Raw genomic sequence first — 23,367 nt, forward strand, 5'->3', positions numbered from 1 at the left:
AGGTTCAAAGGATTTGCAAAGTCCTCCACAGCAACCTTGCCCCTTCTCACCAGGCCTCTCTTGGTCTGTATGGGAGCTTACTAAATGGCTTATGTGGTCATCAGAATACACTGCCACATTGCTCAGCAGTATTAGGGAGAGAAGAAAAACTGCTAATCAGAGAATTGATCCTGAAAAGCATTGGAGGTTGTTGCTGAGGGACAAGTCATTAGAAACTGTGTCTATGAGACCTTTGGGAGCAGGCAGAGAAGTGGCTGATTTGGTAGGGCCAGCCCCGGGCATCCTCGGGTTCAGGTCTTCTTCCTCCAATGATAACTTGCACAGGGGTTCAACCAGGTCAGCCTGCACTGTGGCTGCTGCTGATAAGAAGTACATTGGTACTTCTTATCAGCACTAAGTGCACTAAAGAAATGGCCAAACCCTCCATTTCCCTTTCACAGAAAGACGCTACTCAGTATCATGGAGCTTTACTTCTCCAAGTGTGGCCCCTGAACCATCAGCAGAATCACACCAGGAGCTTGTTAGAAATGCAGATTCTGAATCAGAGACTCCGGGACAGTAGAGTTCAGGAGTCTGCATCTTAACAAGCCCTCTTGATTCTGGTGTGTGTTCAAGTTTGAAAACTACTGTGATTGATTAAAGTAAGTCAACATGTGCCAAAGTAGACGACATTTTTCCTGAATGTTGGAAATTGGGAGCCCCGAATTATCTTTGATCAAACACCTGGAGTGAAAGCAGGGCATTTTACCTGAATGCCCTGCTCTCAGGATTTTCCAGGGAACCATATTCTCTCCATTAGAGGAATTTAAGGGAGATGTCCCAAATATCCCCAAACAGGTGTCCTCTGTCAGGAAGTCCCCAAATCAGGCCTATATAAAGATTTTACTGGAGCCATGATTATCACTCAATTCCACTAAGGAACCACCTAAGCTGTTAATGCTGCAGGTGACAGGATCAAGTCCACAGTCCCCTGATTCATGTAGCTGGGACCAAAGCCCCGAAACATGCATTTTAAGCCAGCCTGAAGATAATTCTGATGCAGGTGGTTAATAAACCATGGTGGTTACAGCTTAGCTCTTCTATTTCATTCACGTTACCTGGGGCCTTATTAAAATGAAGAGTCCAACACAGAGTCCGGGGTGGGGCCCAGGACTTGGCTGCAGCTCTAACTTGCTCTCCAGCGATGCAGATGCTGCTGGTCTGAGGACCACACTTTTAAGAACAAGAATCTATGTCTAATGTAGACGTTTAGAACCTGCCTGAGGACTGGGTGTGGTGGCTCACGTCTGCAATCCCAGCCCTTTGGGATGCTGATGCAGGCAGATCACCTGAGGTCAGGAGTTCGAGATCAGCCTGGCCAACATGGTGAAACCCTGTCTCTACTAAAAATGCAAAAGTTTGCCAGTTGTGGTGGTGCGTGCCCGTAATCCCAGCTACTCAGGAGACAGGAGAATCGCTTGAATCTGGGAGGCGGAGGCTGCAGTGAGCCGAGATTGCACCACTGCACTCCTGCCTGGGTGACAGTGTGAGACCCTCAAACCAAATAAACAAACAAAAACAAAACCTGCCTTGGAATCAACTGAGATGGACAGAACAAGAGGTAGGTGTCCAAGTAAAAAGTAAAATGAACTATTTGGTAATCAGGCTATTCATGTTCTCAATAAACATGCATACCCACCTGATGGAACTAAATCAGAGCAGAGAGCAAATTGAATTGAAAAAGTCAGAGGAAAACGAACCAACTTTAATTGCAGATCAGAACTGCAGAAATAAAAGGCATTAAAATTTCAATTAGCAAAAAACAAAATCCTGAAGTGTTTACAGCATCAATGTCAGCTACCATAGAGATGAAGTGAGAGGGAAAAAAAATCACAAATGCATTTTGAACTTCAGGTCATAGCAGACATTTCTGAGCATAATAAAATACTCCCAAAGTGTGAGCATCCGGGGCAGATGTCAGTTTTTCTGACTGAGGAACTCACTTGATTTCTTGGGAGCAAATCCTCCAATTTGAACTAAACCAACCTCTTTCCCTATAAAGGAGGAATCTGCAATCCATGGAAATTAAGAACCTTGTTCAAAATTTCACAGTTTTCTGTGGCTGAACATGGGTAAAGATTACTTCAATTGAATTTGGTGTAGAATTCTTTTTGTAAAAGTGCTAGTTCACAAGTAGGATGTCAGGGTCAAGTAGGGCTTTTAAAAATATATTTTCAAGTCTTATTTCTAGAAATCTTCAGTCAGGGTAAGGGTGTAGCTCAGGAATCTGCATTTTGAAGACACTTCACGGGATTCTGACGTAGCAACAGGAATCACTGAAAGCAGCTAATAGCAGATTCCCTTTTATTGTCTATGGATAGGTGACTTCAGATATTGGGAGAGAAAACCAGAAGTTTCAGTGGCTTTTCTCATTTTTTCTTTCTTTTTTAATTAATTTATTTTTTTTGAGACAAAGTCTCACTCTGTCGCCCAGGCTACAGTGTAGTGGCGTGATCTCGGCTCACTGCAGCCACTGCCTCCCAGGTTCAAGCGATTCTCCTGCCTCAGCCTCCTGAGTAACTGGGACTACAGGCACCCGCCATAACACCCGTTTTGTATTTGTAGTAGAGACTGATTTCACCGTGTTGGCCAGGATGGTCTCGATCTCCTGACCTCGTGATCCGCCCATCTCAGCCTCCCAAAGTGCTGGGATTACAGGCGTGAGCCACCGCGCCCAGTCCTTTTCTCCTTTTTTCTAGTGTAAATTTGTTTTGGACGTGTGGCCCAAGTGACCTGGGGCCAGAGTTCTGAATCTGAAATTCCATATATGCAGCACACAGGGGAATAAAATAGTTCATCAGAGATGGCAAATAGGTGTCAGATGTCTTGCTGGTCCATCGCGAGGTCACTGTGTTGAGAAGGATTCTGAGGTTACTTCTAGGTTTAGTGGGAAAGAGTGCTGCTACTGCCTACTGTGGGCTCAGGAACTAGATGAGGTGGCTCACAAGTCAAGCACGGGGTTTCACCAGCGAAGGGAACGATGATCGGTTTTCTCTGGGTGTGTGCCAGCCTCCCCGGAAAGAATGGTGGCTGCACAATTTTGATATCTGAAGCACAAGGGAAATATGAAGCAAGCGACTCCCACCCACTTCCTCCACAATATAATTTTATCTTTTACTATTTCACTGCCATTACATCATCTCAGTAGCTTGGGACACAATCCTGGCATCCTGGAAAGGCTGTTTTCCTGTTTTCTTTTGTCACATAGAAATTATTAATGAACTTTTAATAGCTAAATTTATCATTTTTAAGCCAGTAAGGGCAGTACAATGGCACTAGTCTCTTTGCCTTTATGCACAGTGCAGAAATTAGTTTTCGTGTCCAGTTTTGGATCTCTAAATGACTAGTGTGAAGAACTGCAAAAATCATCTTGTGTTTAAGGGTTACAAGCCGCAGAGGCAAACATTTGCTGGCCATTGCCTGGGGGATGCTCTCGTTGTTTGAATTTGATGTTTTGAAGGCTTGTGATGCTTCTGTTTAGGCATAGGAGATGTGTTGGTTAAAAATGTGCGTTTTGAAGCCACAGTAACTCGATTGGAATCCCATCTCTGTCATGTTTTTGTTACATGGCTTTGAGCAAGTTATTCATCCTCTTTAGGACTCAGTTTCATCATCTGTAAAATGGCGATAATCATAGTATTTACTCTTAGAAGCACCTGGGTTTGTGGTAAGGCTTACATGAGCTGAGGCATGTAAAATATGTCAAAAACTGCTTGGCATAAAAAATGTTTAATAAATGTTAGCTATTAATAAAGGTTAGCTATTATGTTGTTGGTGGTGGTGGTGGTTGATATTTTTCTGGCTATGTCAAGGGGAAGCTCAGTGTAGCAGGTGTGACAATACAGAATGGAACCATAGCCTTTCATTTTGTCTAATTTAAATAGAAACTTCTCTTTAAGAAAATAAGTATGCCAATCCCAGCACTTTGGGAGGCCAAGGCGGGCGGATCACCTGAGGTCGGGAGTTCAAGACCAGTCTGACCGACATGGAGAATCCCCATCTCTACTAAAAATACAAAATTAGCCGAGCATGGTGGCGCATGCCTGTAATCCCAGCTACTTGGAAGGCTGAGGCAGGAGAATCACTTGAACTTGGGAGGCGGAGGTTGCAGTGAACCAGGATTGCGCCATGGCACTCCAGCCTGGGCAACAAGAGTGAAACTCCACCTCAGAAAAAAAAAAAAAAAAAAAAAAGCATCCTCAAGTTGAAACTACAATACCTGAAAGAAAAGTGCTCAAGTATTGTGATATGGTTCGAATCTGCATCCCTGCCCAAATCTCATGTCAAATTGTAACCCCTGATGTTGGAAGTGGGGCCTGGTGGGAGGTGATTGGATCATGGGGGCGATTTCTTATGGTTTACCACCATTCCCCTTGGTACTGTTGTTGTGATAGTGAGTTCTCATGAGATCTGGTTGTTTAAAAGTGTGTGACACCTCCCTACTCTCTCTTAGTTCTCCTCCTGCCATGTAAGACACCTGCTCCCACTCTGTCTTCCCATGAGTGACAGCTCCCCAGGAGCAGATGCCACCATGCGTCCTGTACAGCCTGTGGAACTGTGAGCCAATTAAAACTCTTTTCTTCATAAATTACCCAGTCTCTTACCCAGGCATTTCTTTATAGCAGTACAAGAATGGACTCATACGTATTGTTACAGGCCAATTATAAATGAATGGACAGAGATGAGAAATTGTTTAACAGAGTTGGTTGCAAAGCAGAACCTTCACAGCAAACTAGGTATTAAATACAGCCTCTAAAGAGATGCCCCTTTGAGTAAGAACAGAAATAGCGTGGAACAGAATAAATTCCTTTCTCTTCCTTTGACCCTCAGAAGCGTTGGAGAAACTATGAGCCAAAGGATTACATCATTCATTGGATGATTGTTGCATAATGAAGCAGAATCACAAGCCAGTAAATGTAATATGGATTTCTGGAGGGCAAACTGAAAAAATACAGATAACTATAAAATTGTCACATTTAACTACTTAGAAATTCTTCAAGTTGAAATTTGCTCATGACCAATCTGCATCTTTAAGATCTAGTGAACTCTTTAAGAATTAGAGGATTGAAGCATGTGTTACAAATTACTTGGACAAAGAGGCTCAGTGACCTGGGAAAGACTCTTAATAGGAAGGAGGGTAAAAAGAAACTTGTAATCCAAGTTAGGACAGGTGCTGCTGGCTTTTAGCTGAAAAATCTGGTTTAGGTTCCTGAAATGAAAGAGAGGCTTTCATTCAATATGGATAAGAATCTTTCATTCCAAAGCTCTTTAAAGTGAGTAACTAGATGATAAACTAATATACATCTCTTAGATATGTGTCTCTCTTTGGTAATGTGTGATAAAATGAATATAAAACAGTGAAGTCAAAATAACCTTTTCTTTGTGTAGCTCAGCAATACATGCAGGCCATTTTGAAATTGGCAAATACAAATATTAACAAACGAGGGAAAGCCAGTGAAAAGGGGGAATATGGAGGTTTGCTGAACTGAGTTCTGTATAAGTGCAAATTGGCAAAATGGAATTCACAGCTCTCCACCTGCCACAAAGTGATGAAATGGTCTCAAATTTCGTGCAATAGAAGAAGCTAATGAAGGAGGGTTATAAAAGTGGCCCACAGCACCCCAAATCTATAACAGATACGTATTGTATAGAAAAACGTGTTCCACTGCATTGCAAAAAGAAGAGTTTTTAATTTAAAAACCATACTATGGGCCGGGCGCGGTGGCTCACGCTTGTAATCCCAGCACTTTGGGAGGCCGAGGCGGGCGGATCACGAGGTCAGGAGATCGAGACCACGGTGAAACCCCGTCTCTACTAAAAATACAAAAAATTAGCCGGGCATGGTGGCGGGCGCCTGTAGTCCCAGCTACTCGGGAGGCTGAGGCAGGAGAATGGCGTGAACCCGGGAGGCGGAGCTTGCAGTGAGCCGAGATCGCGTCACTGCACTCCAGCCTGGGCGACAGAGCGAGACTCCGTCTCAAAAAAAAAAAAAAACCATACTATGGTATGAAAATAGATCCTACAAGTCCAATGGATAATTTTAATGTTGATTATTTTAAGTGAATTCCATCACCGACGAATGAAAACATGCCAGTTAATATAGAACATGATTGAAGAACACCATTAATAATGTCAAATAATCTTAAATCTGATAAACAATTACTCAGTATGCCCCACTTGGGGAAAAGACTCATTCCTGAATGTGCTGAATACTTACGAATCCACATGGTTCTCAAACGAAAGGAGAATCGGAAAAGGTGAAGTCTTAAATGCACACTCCGCAATTGCTTCTATCACTTCCTAAAAATGAGAACACGTGTATATTCAGTATGCCAGAATTTTTCATCCGTATATTCTTGAAGGGTATTAAATCTATTAGTATAGTTGTCTTTTCCATTCAGAGAATTGTCAAAAAAGGGCTGAAATGGCTAGAAGGGATTTTGAGGGCTGCTGGATGGTGCTAATTCTGACTCTTGATTCTGGAAAATTATAAGAAGATTGGATTTTTGTGGAGGGAAGAGAGAAATGCAAAGGAGAGGATTCTCCTGTTTGCTAATTGTATCTATTTTTTAATAACGAAAGAAATCTAACCATATTATAAACATTTGGGACAGCAAGAGAAGGTAAAAATTTTCACCCACAAATCCACTTTCTGAACCAAACCATTGTTAGCATTTCATTATATTCACTTCTAGTCTGTCTCTCATGTATTTCTGTAGCTTAGTTTTAATTACAGTAGATACTCAACTTGTATTTTTAAAAAGCATTGTTATTGAGATGTAACTTTTTTGAGATATAATCCGCCCATTGAAAGTGTACAGTTCAATGGTTTTTAGTATATTCAGAGAGTCATGCGAGCACCATTCCAATATAAGTTAGAACATTTTTATCGCCTCAAAAAGAAACCATGTACCCACTAGCAGTCACTCCTCATTCCTGCACCCCACCCCACACACCTAGTCCCAGGCAATCATTCATCTACTTTATGTCTTCATAGATTTGCCTATTCTAATTATTTCATATAAATGTAACCATACAATATATGGTTGTTTGTGCCGACCACCTTTCACTTAGCATGGTTTCAAAGTTCATCCATGCTGTAACATGTATCAGTACTTCCATTTTCAATCTGCATTTTTTAAAATGTATATGTCACAAGTTTCAATACATGTACAAAATTCTAGAAAGTAAAGGTATTAAAATTGATTTAACCACTCCCCAACTGTTGGACAGCTACATTTTCAGGGTTGTCATTCAAATAATTCTACAAAGAACATCTTCATTTTTTCCCTAATATCTTGATTGATTTTCTGGGAATGAATTCTCAGAAGGGGAATTCTTGATTTAAGAATATGAATACTCTTACAGTCCCTCATGTATTTCAAATTACTTTTCATTTTAGGTTGCCCAGAGTAATGCATGCAGGACCAGATTTCAGTGCATATTCACCAGTTTTGGGCATTATTCTTAAAAATGTTTTTCTTATTTAACTGGTAGTAAAGTGCAGTCTCATTTATTGTTTAATTATATCACTTTCAGTAGTAGTGAGGTTTCATATTCCCATACACTTGTTTTTAGTTACATTTATTTTTTTCATATTCTCCTTTTAAGTAGGGATTTCCACTCCTATTCTTTATGCCTGAGCCTTTTCTGCTATCGTCTCTACCTTCCGCATTCAGTATATAGCGTTCTTTATATCCACTCCTGAAAGCTATTTCTTTGGCCCCAGAGTATAAATAAGGCTTTCTAATTCTGTACTGCATTTGCATATATCCTCTAAGAAGGTTTTGCCTGCACGGAGCGAGAAGAATCACTTTTACTGTTTCTTAGAAATGAACTCACAGATTATCTTTCATACATAATCAGTTTAACTTTTATGATAGTTGAGTCTGTCAAAAAAAGCAAGCACTATAAAAGGCAAGCAACATCCAGATTTTAAATGCTATATTTGATTTATTTGAGCATAGGCTTTGGATTCAAACAGACTTTTGAATCCTTGCCTCTGAGATTTACAAGCTGTGTGACCTTGGGAAAATCACTTAATGCCTCTGTGTATTGGTTTGCTAATCTATAGAGTGCAATAAACCTCACTTCACAGATCTGTTGTGAAGACGCAGCAAGAGAAGGCAAATGATGGTTATATATTCTTGATGCAACTAAGGTGCAGAGATATTAACTGACTTACCTTAAGTCGCAGAGAAGAGAATCCAAGTTTAAACCCCAGGAAGATTTGTCTGACTCTAGAGCTTATTAATACCCAACCATTGCAGTAACTTCCATGCAGCTAATAATCTTAGCCAGCTAAAAGCAAAGCCCTCAAAAGAACTGAGAATAGAGGTCATCAAGGATGTGGATACTAAGTGTGGAAAAAAAGGGCTGGATTTTGTTTATTTCATAAATTTGGCACTAGTGTATCAGGTAAAGGATAAATACAGTAGAGCCATTCTTGCCTCCTCTCCTTCTCTCACACCTTTCAATTCATCAGCAATCTTGTCCAAAATAGATCCGAAGTACAGTCAAGTGTCAGCACCTCCACTGCTATCATCCTGATACAAAAACCACTGCAGTGACTGCTGTGGTGGATTTTATCATCATTCCCACGTATTTGCTTCCCCCTTCCTTTGGGAGGATTCTATCTACACACTCTGTTGACCATAGGCTTGGCCGTGGTTTTATTTTGGCCAAGGGCCTGTGTGTGAAAATGACATGTGCTGCTGCTGAGTAGAGTCTTGCAGACCCATCATGTTGTTGTCCAGCCATTTCTCTTTCTCTTCTCCCATGAGTCCAGTGATATCACAGATGTGGGTTGTTCTTTCAATATGAATTCCAAACAATAGCAATCAGAGCAACAGCTGACATCTAACCTGAGTGAGAAGTAAACCGTTGCAGTTGTAAATCACTGTGATCCTGGGGTTTCTTCTTACGGCAGCAAAACCTGGGAGAAGCTGACTGACAGAGTCTTTTTACTGCTTTCCCGGCTTCTAGTACTTGCCGCTGTATTCCACACCATAGCCAGAGTCATTACTCCTAAACATGAGTAGTAGACAGTTTCGCTCCTGTTTATAAACTTTCCGATGACCTCCCATTTCACACGGAATGAAATCCAAATTCGTTATCGTAATCGACACAGCCTAACTTGATCTGGCACCTGCCATTTCTTTCAATTCGTCTCCTTTTCCTCTCCCTCTCTGTCACCTGGACACAGCCCATTGATCTTGTTGCTTTTCCTTGAATACATCAAGCATGCTTTCATCTCACCATCGTTGCACTTTGTTTCTTCAGTCAAAAATACTCACATGAAAGCATGATTTACTGCATTGATTTGGGAGTAAGTACAGCACCTGTGCCTAAACATCACCTTACCAAAGGCCTGCCTCCACCATCCAGATAGCATAACTCAGCTCTCTCTTTTCCTTGCCCACTGATTTAGATGTTTCTATGCACCATATCTTTGTGTTTATTTTGATCTATCTTTCCTCACTAGACAGTGTAAACTTCTTGGGGTAAGAACTTGTTTTCTTCACTGTTCTGCCAAGGCACATTCTAGATGCTCACGAAATACTTTCAAATGAATGAATGAACTCCTAATATATGACAGAAGAGAAACAGAATTTATCTAGTTATGTTCCCGTTTATTCTTCTATTGACTAGCTCAGAGGTCAGCACACATTTTCCATAAAGGACCAGGTAGTATTTTAGGCTTTGCTGGCCATATGGTTTCTATTTCTATGGCAACTATTCAACTCTGCCTTTGTAGCTCGTGATGATTAATTTTACGTGTCAACTTGACTGGGTCATGGGGTGCCCAGATATTTGGTTAAACATTCTTCTGGGTGTCTCTGTGAGGGGTTTCTGGATGAGATTAACATTTGAATTGGTAGACCGAGTTAAGCAGCCTGCCCTCCCTAATGTGGATGGGCCTCATTCAACCCACTGGAAGCCTGAATAGGAAAAAAAAAAAAAAAAAAGAGTAAAGGAGAATTTGCTGTTTCTGCCCGACTGTTTTTGAGCTGGGACACTGGTCTTCTCCTACCTTGAGACTTGGACTTGGACTGCAGCTTACACCACTAGCTCTCCTTATTCTTAGGTCTTTGGATCGGGACCGCAGCCTTACAGATGACTTAATTCAGCCCCCCACCTTCACTCTGGCTTAATAAGTCCATGCCTATGTAATACACAACCATTATATTTACAGAAAGAAAGCTAACATTTGGCTTTTATGCATTTCAATGATAACATCCAAAGCTAACATTTATAGAGTAGTCACTGCATGCCGTGCATAGTTTAAGCAATATTTGTGTATTAAGTAGGGTTATTACGTACAACCACCCTAGGAGGTAAGCACTATTATCATCTCCATTTTGCTGATAACAAAGGAGACTTGCACTGGGAAGGAAGCTTCTCCAAGGCCTTGCAGTGACTGAATGGAAGAGCTTGTACTGGACCCCTGGCAGTCATCTCCAGAGTAGCATCCTTACCTTCTATGTTCATCTTTCTCTCTTTCTCACCCATCCTTCTCCCTCCTTCCTCTGTCCATCTCTCCCCATCTCTACCATAACTTCAGCTAGCAGCTTAGGAAAACTTTTCCAATTATTAAACCAAAAAAAATTACTAAATTTCATCTAATAATTTTAGTTGGGAGCAACTGAAAACTTCAGAAGTTCCACTGGAGAACTTTCATGCTTTCATGCCTTTGAAATATTTTGTATGGTGTGCGTGATCAGTTAGGATGAGAAAACCAGTTATAGCTTTTAAGTTTCATTCTTTCATACTTGCTATAATTGGTGGACATTGGATGTGAAAGTACGGTAATGCTCCATTGCTCTTTATCAAGCCAAAATTATTTTTCAGAGACTTGTAACACTAGATTCGATAACCAATAAGCCATATGGTTCAATTACTAAACTTCATTGAGACAAACTGGCCTTGAAATCCTTTCTCCTTGACAGACAACAGTAGGGTGTATTTGGATATTCATTTTATATGTGCATTTAGGTAGCAGTGAAATTGCATCCTAAATTATTGTTTCTCTCAGGGAATGAATGACACTTTATTTTCAGAAATGCTGGATTTAACCTACTCAAATTTAACATATTTTCCTCATATATTTTATTACATTATCCAGTTTTCCATCTTATATAATTGCTGGTTAAAAGGAAGCTGCCTAAAGGGAGAAAAACCAACCTGGGAAGGAGGTGGGTGGGTGGTGTCAAGTGTAAGGAGAAAGGATATTGGGTGGGAGAAGAGAGAATGAAAACCAAGTGGTGAATTGCTATGTCATGGCCACCAGGAAGGCTAAGGTGATGAAGCATAGAAACAGATATATGGGATAAATAATAAAGCCAGACTACAAAACAAAAAGCCCTTCATAAAGAAGCTGAATGTCTCCTTTCCCAGAACGTAACTTTTTATTTTGACCCATACAGTAAACAGGGAGCAAATGCCAATAGGATCTTTTGCTTTTGGGATCTATCACACAGAAGCTTTCCAGGTCACACATACTGAAAGCAGATACACTGGGTGACATACAAATGAACTCTGCAATCAGTTTATTTTGCTGCTGCACTATGCAGTGTAGCTATAGAATATAGACTAATTATACTGTGAATATCTGGGCCAAATGTTCAGGGCAGCTAAAACTGGCAAATGTTGGGGGAATGTTTTCCCTGCCTCTACCAACATATTATGTGTAGGATGGAGAAAGACAAATTCACTTATCTGATGAGCAGAGGCAAGAAAGACTGAAAATGGAGGTTATGCTGTATTTGATCTACTTGCTCTGGGAAGGAAAAATTCATTCAAAAACATTTATTGAGCACCTACTATATGTCAGGTTCTGCTCAAAGAAGAGAACTTGGGACAGATCAGGGAACAGAACAAAGAGCCCTGTCCTTGCGGAGCTTACGCGTTAGTAGAAGGGACAATAAACAAGGAACATAGGAATTAAGCAAATTAGGCAGATTGTTGGAAGGTGATATGATAAGTGCCTTAGGGAAATACATTACTAAAAAGTTGGGGTGTCGGGGGTTATGTGAGTAGTGTGGGGATTGGGAGTGGTGGCTGGTGACAGTATTAAATAGATCAGTCCCAGGAGGCCTCACTAAGAAGGTGACATTTGAGGAAGGCGTCAAGGAGGCAAGGGAAGAACCAGGTAGATACCTATGAGAAGACCATTCCAGGCAGAGGGAAGAGCCTGTGCAAAGGCTGTGAGGTGGGACCAGCCTGGCACAGCCAATGAACAGCAAGGCCAGTATTGCTGGAGCCCAGTGGGTGAGGGGGAAAGCAGTAAGAAACAAGGTAATGGGGGGATTGCAGATTATGTAGGGCCTTGTGCCCTGTTTCTCCTCTTACTTTTTCTTACTAAGTCCCTTTACACGCCGGGTTCAGGGAAAGCAGACTGCATGCTGATAATCATGCCAGCAGTGTTGGGACTAGGAGGAGGCCAGAGAGGCGACTAAGTGCAAAATTTAAAGAGACACTCACTCTCTAGTGCCAACTCTGTGCTTACACAGCCCTGAGAGCAAAGACGTCTTTAAATTTTACTTGTTAGGAGACTTACTTGCCTTTCCTAGTCTCAGTCCTGATGCAAAGGCATCCTTGCTACTGCATATCAGTCTGCAGAACAGGTTGGCATTTCCACTCCCCACATCCATCCTCACCCACTGTCACCTACCCACATCTCAGCCAGAACTGTCTATCCTGCTACGTGCATTAGCAGGAGGAATAGCTGGAAAAACCAACAGGGATGATGAATTCACTCCTCTCTTTAGCCATCCTGGTCACCTCCCCACTCCCAACTCTAGCAGGCAGAGAGAGAAAGCAGCCTTCTGGGCTAGATTTTAGTCTTTAAGCCTCTCACCCACTGGCAAGTGTGTGGATGTGGTTGAGAAGCCATGCTTCCAGAGCCCAGGAAGAGATGTTCAATCAGCCCGTGACTCTGGGATTACAGATGCAATTGAAGAACCACTTCTATGATGGAGTGCATAAGGACAGTCACTCCAAGTTGACTCAATGGCAGGCAGAGGCCAAGAAGCAAATGCTCCACATAAAATAAATATGCCTTAGGATGTGCTTGGTGTTTATTCTCCCACAAGGAACTCAGAGAACTTGGAGGATTTTAAATTATTAAGAAAATAACAATTGCTTCTCACAATGTCTCTGGAGGGTAGACAGGGCAGTGGCCTGGGAGTGGGGCAGGTCTTCCTGACGGATGGACAGTGTGCGGGGCCACCAGCTCTCAGCTCCATCAGGGCGCGCTGTCTGCCACTCCAGGTGCATCATCATCCATCAACAGACAGATGCGCCCAGGCTGCACTGGCTCCACATGGGGGTCACCTGTCTCCACTTGTTCTTAAAGAGCCCAACTGTTAGACCGCATCTCAGGTAGTTGACAAAGGACCATAGCAAGGTCTGAGAGGGAGGAAGCGGGACTATGGAAATGAATTAAACACTGATTTTCCACTTAAGAAAATGCAAGGGTCATAATCATGCTCAAGTTCAGGAACAGACACAGCTTTTAAAGATTTTGATCAGAATTAATGTCAACCCCATATTAAACTTTGTTGTAAAATTTAAGTGAAGGGTGCTATTTCCTCTAATTATTGCATTGTAGGCTAAGTGGAAGAAATGAAAAGTCGTATTCCTTAGGCACAACATAACACACATATTTGTAGGTGTGAATGATATTACTGCTGAAAACATTTTTATTATTGTCTAATACAGCAACTTCGATCAGAAAAATCCTTTTGTCTAAACAGAAACTTGGCTGTCCCTTGAAAATCTTGCTTCTTGTTAGCTGCTTTCTTCAGTGATCACTGTTTATTTTCTCACATCTCAGCTGTTTCACAGTAAGAAGCTGGGGTTTGGGATCTTTTTGCTCTCAATGCTACTTCTAAAACACTACCTTTCAATCTTAAAAAAAAAAAAAAATCCTAGTTCCCATGAGGCAGCCAAAAGAGTTTTTACCTCTTCTTCGCTTCGGCCATCTACTGAGCCACCCTCATTCAGCAAAGAGTTGGCAAGTGGCTCACAGTTTCTTCACCCAAAGCTTCATCGCTAACCTTGGTGATATTAACATTGAATTCATCCCATATTCTAGCTTCTCAGTAGTCTGACCTCCCATGTTCAATGGCCTTGTCTCCACTCACCTTAGTTACTTACATACTTGGACTCTGTTTCCTTGGTTTCTTCAGATAAGAGTTGGTGACACTTCCCTGAGACCTAGGTATCCAAGGCAATAGGGCTTATGCCTTGGGACCTAGTGCGAGAGGTTGTCCTCTGGCCCTTCTCTTCTGATTCCCATTTAAAGGGGTGAAAAAGCTTGAGTCAGCCAAGAGAGCATGTTCCCTGAAGCCCACAACTTCTTTCTCCAGTCACTCTCCAAGTACCTAGGACCCCAGATTTCCCCTACTCCAACGGCATCAACCCCCTGGGGAAGGCTCTGTTGCAGGACATGTGGATAGACTTTAGATATTTGGGCTTGGGTGTCCATACACATGAATGTGTGGCCCTTTGTGGTGCAAAATAGAGCTAAGGGTGGAAAGAGAGACCAAATGCACCTCATTTCTCACTAACAAGAATGGCTGATGCATCTTTACCAATAACAGCTTTAGTCCTGCTTCCTAGATAGGATTTACTAAGATACCCTCTCATAGGATTGTTTCTGCTTCCCGACAGCACCCAATCCATTGCAAAACCCTTCTCCGTTGAACCATCCCCCAAATCACCTACTATAAGCCCAAGTCCTGTAAGTCCTCTCTAGTACACTTTTACTGAGACATCCCAGCTCCCTACAACATGTGTTCTCCTTTGTCGTATGAGCAAACAAATCCAACTTGACCATAGGTATGTTCCTAGGGGTCTTTGACTGATAGACATCAACATTCCAAAAGCTAGCATCACAGAATGGAATCTTATATATTAATTAACAGTAGTAATTACTGTTATCATCATGATAAAGAAAGCCAAAAAATCTAGAGTTACCCGAAACAATATTAATGAATCTTCTAAACAATGTGGAGTGAAAAAAGCAAGTCATAAAATGATGTATACTATAGTGTGAATCAATTTACAAGTGAAAAAAATTAGTGAAGCTACATCATTTAGGGCTGCACATAAATTTGTACTTTGTGCTCTAAAGAAGTGCAAAGTAGGGACTACTGTAATAGGATGGTTGTCACCTCTGAGGGTAAACAGGTCATTCTGATGGGAATGGATACATGGAAGTTTTCAGGTACCCCCCAAGTTTCTATTTCTCGATTTAGATGATAGTTACATGGATGCATACTTTATAGCCATTAGTTAAAGCATATCAACAAGCTGTCTGCATTCTTTATGTATGTTATATGTCACAAAAATAAAATGCAAGAAATTAGGAGTAAGAGTGCTAAAGAGGACAAAACAAAAACATTGATATTTCCTTTCACAAGACAGTTTCCTTAGAATTTGATTAGCATGAATTAATTCACCTGATGCCAATTATTCATGAAGAAACAGCCAAATTTTAGCCTCTGAAATTGCAAAGATGATTAACAGCCTTTGGACTTAATTGTGACCACTGGGACTTTCTACCTTAGGAGGCTTTAACCAAAAGGAATCAGGTGTCCCCATTGCCTCTCTTAGTAACATTCATATACTCTACCTTGAAAGATATTTCAGTTGTCATGGTGAAGCCATGGGTGATGACAGGTTCCTCTTCTGCAGTCCGTCCCTTCCAGCAGTCCAGCTCCACACAGCGACAACCAGACAGGAGCACTTGGCGATACATCTCAACAGAGGAGTTTCCAGCCAGTTGGCCAGCTATAAAACACCAACAAAACAAACCCCAGATTCCCATGAAGCAAGGAAGACAGTGGTGCTTTCTTAGAAAGGCTCCTCAATAACGGGAAAACAAAGAGTCTAAGAGCAGAAGCAGTTATTCTTTGCCTTTCTTCTGCCTCAACATACCAGAAGGTAATGGCTCAATCTCAAATAGAATCCGTAGTAGTGCTTTGGGGAAAGATAGGGAATTGTAACAATAACAACGATGCATGTTTATTAACTATTTACCATGTGCCAATTACAGGTTTTTGGACTGTATATATACTAAACATTTAATCTTCACAAAAAATCTCTGTGGCATAACTATTTAATAAAAAAAATACCCATTTCACACAATAAAATGGCAGAGTTCAGTTGCCCAAGTTTCCAATGCCAGGAAGTAGAAGATCCAGGATTATAGCATCAAAACTCACTCTTAATTCTGACTGCCTCCTGATGAGAATTTATTGTTGGAAACTATTATATAAGTCAGCTGCCTCTGACACGTTTGCCGAAGGCACAAATGCTGAGAAAAGCTAAACATTGTTTTAAAAAGTGCTCTTTAAAAAAAAAAATTTAAATTAAACAAAGGAGTGCAAAACTTATTCTCTAATAATTACAAAATGTTGTTGAAAGAAACTAAAGAAGACCTTAATAAATGGAAACACATCTCATGTTCACGGAGCAGAAGACTTGGTATTGCTAAGATGACACTACGCCCCACCATTGGCCTAAAGATTCAATTCTTATCAAAATCTCACCAGGCTTTTTTTGAAAAAATTGACAAGCTGATCCAAAGGTCATATAGAAATGTAAGGAACCTTAAACAGCCAAAAGCAATCTTGAAAAATAAGAACAAATTTGGAGGAATCACACTTCTCAAAACTTACCACAAAGCTACAGTAATCAAGACCATGTGTACTGGCATAAAGATAGACATATAGATTAATGGAAATAGAATTGAGATTTCCAAAATAAACCCTCAATTTATGGTCAATTCACTTTCAACAATTGCCAAGACAATTCAGTGCAGAAAGAACAGTGTTTTCAATAGTGTTGGGACAACTGGATAGCCACATAAAAATAAAAAAAGAAGAACTTGGGTCCTTACCGCATACCATACAGAACTAAACTCAAATTGGATCAAGTGTACAAATGTAAGAGCTAAAACTACAAAACCTTTAGGAGAAAAAACAGCAACAAATTTTTGTGACCTTGATTAGGCAATGGTTTTGTAGATACAACATCAAAAACACAAGCAACAGAAGAAAAAGATAAACTTCACCAGAATTGGACTTTTGTGAATAGAACTAACATACCCTAGTAAAGTGATGAGAATTATTATAATCAAGGCACCTGAAAGGTCTGAGGTCCTTGATTATAATACATAGGGCATGGAAGCCAAAAGCTCCTATTTTACTTAAGTCAATGGAAGTCACTAATTTCAGGATAAATTATTTTTGAAAGAGTAATAATAAATAGCTCTTGCAGCAGGCCCATTAGCAACACGCAAATTGAAGTCTTTGGTTTTCTCTATTAAAGATTTTCTTCGATTTATACTCTATAAGCCCCAATCATGTTTTTAGAAGTTTTTCTTTGAAATGGGATCTCACTCTGTCACCCAGGCTAGAGTGCACTGGTGCGATCATAGCTCACTGAAGCCTCAACCTCCTGGGCTCAAGTCATCTTCCTTCCTAAGCCTCCTAAGTAGCTGGGACCACCGATGTGCATGAGCATGCTCAACTAATTTTTGTATTTTGTTTAGAGACAGGGTCTTCTTACGTTGCCCAGGTTGGTCTCAAACTCTGGGCTCAACTGATCCTCCTGCCTCTGCCTCAGGAAGTGCTGAGATTACAGGTATAAACCACCACATTTGGCCTACCATCATTTTTTTAAATAGCCAGTTAAAAGATGGCATATTGATGCAAACCGTTACAATGACTTTGAAATGGACAAGATGTGCCCCGTGGAGACACACAGGACAAAGAAAATGGGATTAAGCCTTCTAGCTTAATTTTATTTTTATATGCATGTCATAATACTCAACCACCAGCATAACAAAAGGATGACATTTTTGAGTTCTGTAGAGCCCTGGTAAATGCACTGAAAGGCTGATTAAGTGAGTCTGCATAATAACTTTTCTCTACTGGAAAAATGGGATGTTTTTAACACAAAGATGCATTCGGAAAAGCAGAAATGCTGACAAAATGATCTAGAAACTTCCTGATGCTGGATAATCAAATTGCCATTCCTAATTGCCTCAAAGTTCATTGTCATGGCAAAGATTTACAAAGGTCTTTTCTGCTTTAGGGACAAGGGGACAGTAGGAGTAAAGGGGAAAAGACAAACATTTATATGTTATTTCTAAACTTAAAGGGGAGCTACCATAGCTAAAAGAAGTGAATAATTCAATATTATCAGGTTATTTAATTTAAAATACTTGCTCCTGCAGAAAATTGCACCAATATTAAAGAATAGAGCAGATTTTTGTGTATACTGTTTAGAGAATTGTTTAAGCACATCACTGACTATATCAACACAATTACATATTGTACAATTTCTGAATCAATTTCATTAATACTAGTTGAGTGTTACTAACTTTAGTAAGGATAGTGTGATGAATTTAATCAGATTTAACAGTGTATCAAAGTAGATAAATACCTAACAGACACTACAGCATTCTGCAATAAGAGGTTCAAAGTTTTGAGAAACATTTCCTTAGATTTTCTTGTGAATATTTTTGATCAAAGAACAATTAGAAGGAATTTGATGTATTTTTTGAATGTTGATCAGTTAATGTTTTGAAAACCATGGTAAGGCATGAGGTTGGGTTTGTGAGATGCAAAGGAATGTGGGGAAAAAAACTGAAGAATAAAAAAGAGAAAGAGTTTATTGTCCAACACCTAAGACCAACAGAATCCCTCCAAGGTAAACTCATTGTTCATTCTTAAAATGAATACTTTTTATTAGAAATGGAAGCCTCCCAAAGAAAGCATACTTTGAGGAAACTCGCATTTATCCATAATTATCCTATTCCTTGGAATGCATATTAGGTTCCCTGTATGTTTTACTTCATTTATGGAAATATTTTTCAAACGCATGTATTCATATTCTCTGTTACTCTCTTCTTTTCTGCCTTAAGCCTCAAAGCTGATTTATTTTTGTTCCCTAAAATTCTTAACTCCTCATTATGACATCTCATCTACCCATTATCTTTCCATTTGAATATATTGAATAAATATAGCTTCTGGGGCTAGGGGATCGCTGAAGGTTGAGATTAGTGATAGGTCATGAATCATTCAACCCTTGGTATTTCTGAAACTAGTATTTGACATCATCTCTCCCTGGCTCTGAACACCCTCTGGAATACATTCCAAGCCCATGATTGAACTTGGGAGCTGAAGCTCCTTCTCAGAGTAATTCATAATACTGCTCCAAGTCACAGCTCTGCAACTTCTCACTTGACTGCATTCATTTTGGGTGGCTGGTTACATTCCCTTGAGCTTTGTCTCAGACTACCCAAGGCATCCAGGGATAGAAAAAACCAGAAGATCGAAAATAGCAATCCCTCCATTAACACAAACTTCTGAAGAATTTCTCATCTTGCAGTGGCTGATGATTAATTGCCCGTTTTCATATTTATCATTAATGTCTTCCCTCCAACCTCCAGGGTAAGAAGATTCCAGAATGTGATATATTTGTTAATTCAGTGGCCTTCTTCAATAGTCATTGTCCCCTTCAACAGATGGAGATGAGGACTATATTTCCTTGCTTTCAATGCTATGACAACCATTCAGGGCATACAGTCTCATGGCTACACCTGAGGAAACTGTCCAAAATGCAGAGAATGTATTATTTGTCTTGACCCTCTCTAGATGCATCTGTTTGATCTGATTTCTCACTTACATGGTATCTGCTTGCTGCCCCAGTGAAACCATGGTGCTTGCTTGAACACAGAGCAATTGCCATGAGATGGCTTAGGAGACAAAGTGTCTATGTAAGAGCCTGAAGTCATTTCCACTCTTGAGAAAACGACTTCAAGTATATACTTTACTGACTATAGGAGCTTCACCATTATGTGTTTGTACATATTCCCCAAAATATTTTCTGTGGAAGGCAAAATACTGGTTACTGGGGATATGAAAATGACATGAGACATATTCCTTTACCCTTACCATCCAGGTGGGGAGGCAAACATAAATTTCTTCCCATTCTTACACTTCTGGTTGCCCTTTCTGTCTCTTCTTTCTCTTTTTCCTTGCCAATAAAATATTTTATCTAGGTTCTGATATGCTTCAGGGTCTTCTCTGCAGCCTTGGGGTAAATCTTGATTCTTCTCAGTCAGTCATGGTAGTTCTATGGCCCATGTTAGCGATTACTGTGGGCATTGCTGTGTGGTGTGACTCTGAGCTATATATAACATGGCATAAAGAATGCCTACCAGATTGAGGGGACAGAGGTGGGGGACTGTCAGGGAACCTCTAGGAACATTTTCTTCACTCTTAGAAGGGTCACAAGAACTTTTGCCATGTCCTTTGTGGATCTGGGTTCATAGGGAGGTAATGCTTAGGGTACACAGCATCTTGAAACCATAAGGGGGCCAAAAAGGCAGAAAGCACCTGGGTCTTCCATGATATTAATGAATTTCTGATTTAACCAGTCCTCAACCACTTTGCTCCTGGGTGCCTTGCTGTGTGAGGTAATACACTGCTTAAATCTTTAAGCCATTAAATAATAGCATCCTATTACTTTCAGCCACAAGAACCCTGGCTGTTTTAATTTATCTCCATTTTACAAACAAACCAAGGCTCAAATGAGTTAAGTATGTCATTTACTTAAAGGCCATTTTAAACTGGGCCCCGTTTATTTCCTAAGCTCATCTTCTTTACATTCTACCACCTGACTTTCTTAGGTCTGTGTGTGCTCTAAAGCAAATGCAAATAATAAAACGTTGCATATGCTAAGGGATAAATGAGTGGGAGAGACGGGAAAGAGAGGAGGGATGCTCAAAGTCTGGGTTTGTAGCATATGACTGGCAAGGGTACAGCTAGGTCTTAAATCATTTTTAGAACTTTTCTTCAGCCAAGAACTTACACATGAGGAGAGAAGTTGAATAATTATCAGAAACATTCAGTCAGATAATTTAATTCATCAGATTATTGCGGATAGCAAAACCCTCAAATCTAATGGTTTCTTTCTTATTTGAATGAAGATATTAACTGTCTGGAGATAGATTGCTTTGCCTTTCCAGTGTTTCTGAAGCCATTATCTCCCATATAGTTGGGAGTATGGGAAGGTTTATGAAGAGGTGCACAAGCATAGGTTGTATTTATTGCATAGTGTTTCTTCCTGGGAGGATTTCTTTTTCTTGAGTCATAAGGGTGGATTCCTCAAGGAAAAGCAATAATTTAAAACATAATCAGTACTGAGGGTACTGCCAAAATCACCCCAAATCCAAAAAGTGACCATGGTAATTAAAAACCACTCATTCAGTGCATCTATTTCTCTCAATGATCCAATTTATTTTTACTTCTGGGCATCTTGATATTCAACAAAGGGGCAATAATGAGCAGAGAAATAGACATAATAATAATGCACTGCTAAACTGATTGGTTTCATTCTGTATATTTAATTTTTACAGTCCCTTTGGATGCTCAAAGAACATATCCTGAATATTGAAGTTCTTCCTATTTGGATTTAGACAGCATTTTTCAGGAATATTAGTCCTTAAAATGCTCCAAGAAAATAAGTTGGGTGGTGACAAGGAGGATGAAGAGTTAATGACTGTGAGACTCTGATCCTTTTATTTTATATTCAAAACACATTATGGTAGGTGCTAGATAGTTTGCACCTAGCATTTCTTAAACTCATTTGAATAGGAAAACTTTCTTTTTTCTACCAATCACTCTTTATATGAAATAATGTTTCCATAAATACAGTTTTTACTTGTTCTGAAAATGGCTGTAAAGTAAAAAAACTAAATTATTTTCTAGATATTAATTTAAAAATTTAATAGGATTCAATTGGATTAGGCATTGGTTATATTTTTATTTTATAACATTCTTAATTGGTTTGGGGTAGCTTGAATGTTTATATCATAGAAATTTGAGTTTATCCAAAGGCTTCTGAGAAACAGGACTTCTACATTACTTTCATCTGTAATTAAAACAATGATTCTACCAATAATATGTGAAGTAAAACCAAATTTTGACCCATGAGTCAAAACAGCATTTCAGGCAAAACTTCATGAGCCTGTATTTATATTTTTATATAGTTTTTCTTTCTAATTATATGGAATTCTCCTTAATTTCCTTGCAGGAAAATAAATGACTGGTACTGGGGCAAGGTAATACTGTGAGAATGTAGATTTGACTGCCTTTGCAAACATTTTGACAGTGAGAGAAATCTGACATAGCTGACTCTATTTTGCTTCTAACCTCACAAACTAACTGTCCTTGCTCATTCCTGAGTACAGGCCAAGATAACTATGGGAGGAAATTAATATATAGTTTGATTTTAAAACAAAGATGATAACAGTCCCTTTCCAAAACTAATCCCCTCCTTTCCTGGGGACCAAAACAACTTTTGTAAGACTAACAAATTAACCACAAGGTTGGAATTATGGTTTAGGACTGAAGTCACAAGATTTGTAACCTCCCTAATTGCTCCTATAGATAACATCACTATTATAAAACCTAAGACTGGTGTTTAAGATATTTTTCAGGCCTTGAATTCTCATGGACAAACTAGTGCCACCCATCCTGTGACCCATGCCAAGAAACAGACTTAACTTCTCCCAGGGACCGTCTCAGTCCAAGAAGACAGCTTTGACCCCCATGTCATTTCTTTCCTGACCCACTAATCAGCATTCCCCATTTCCTAACCACTTCCCAACCCCCTCCTGCCTAACTATCCTTGAAAAATTCTAGCTTCTGAATTATCAGAGACTGATTTGAGAAATATGTCCCATCCTTCTGCTCAGCTGCCTTGTAATAAGTAAACTTTCTCTGCTGTAACACCTGCTGTTCTCAGTGTATTGGCTTTTTCTAGGCAGCAGGCAAGAAGAACCCAATTGGGTGGTTACAGATTTATCTAATGCAAACCTTGGTATAATAATACAGAGCTCAGAAAAGAGAGCAAGATAAAAAACAACAGCAAAAACAAAACCCCTTAGATGAGAATACAATTTAACATAGTTAATATAGTTTTAAAAACTGAAGATTTGAAAATATGTGGATTCTAACAGTACTAGAAATTAAATAATTGAAGAGATAATTGACCAGAAACCAGGTATATGAATCAGATGGTGGTGATACAAAACCATTGTACAGAAATTTGGAGACAGCTATTAGAGTTCTTTCTTCATAAAAAAGGTAAAGCCTTTTCTTTTCTAATAGCAGAAAGTATCACATCATCTTTTTAGTCTGATTAGCTGTTAATATGCCAAAACCCTCAAATTTAAACTAACCTGACAAAATGGAGCCAAATTTTTTATCACATCTGTGTTTACCAAGTTATACATAGGAAGGG

The 23,367-nt window shown here is 39.8% G+C and overlaps 1 protein-coding gene across 5 annotated transcripts in view; it reads right to left on the bottom strand.

Moving 5' to 3' along the window:
• Positions 1 to 23,367, bottom strand: part of PLCB1 (phospholipase C beta 1) — a 767,658-nt gene that overhangs the window by 184,597 nt on the left and 559,694 nt on the right. For all 5 annotated transcript variants that reach the window (XM_032143066.2, XM_058433160.1, XM_032143068.2 and 2 more), the window contains 2 exons: positions 15,680 to 15,837; positions 6,257 to 6,339 (listed from right to left, as the gene is read on the bottom strand). In XM_032143066.2, coding sequence (XP_031998957.1) covers positions 6,257 to 6,339; positions 15,680 to 15,837 — 241 coding nt within the window. The remainder of the gene's footprint in view (positions 1 to 6,256; positions 6,340 to 15,679; positions 15,838 to 23,367) is intronic.

The sequence above is a fragment of the Hylobates moloch genome, unplaced genomic scaffold (assembly GCF_009828535.3).
Source record: "Hylobates moloch isolate HMO894 unplaced genomic scaffold, HMol_V3 SCAFFOLD_21, whole genome shotgun sequence".
Classification (NCBI taxonomy): Eukaryota; Metazoa; Chordata; class Mammalia; order Primates; family Hylobatidae; genus Hylobates; species Hylobates moloch.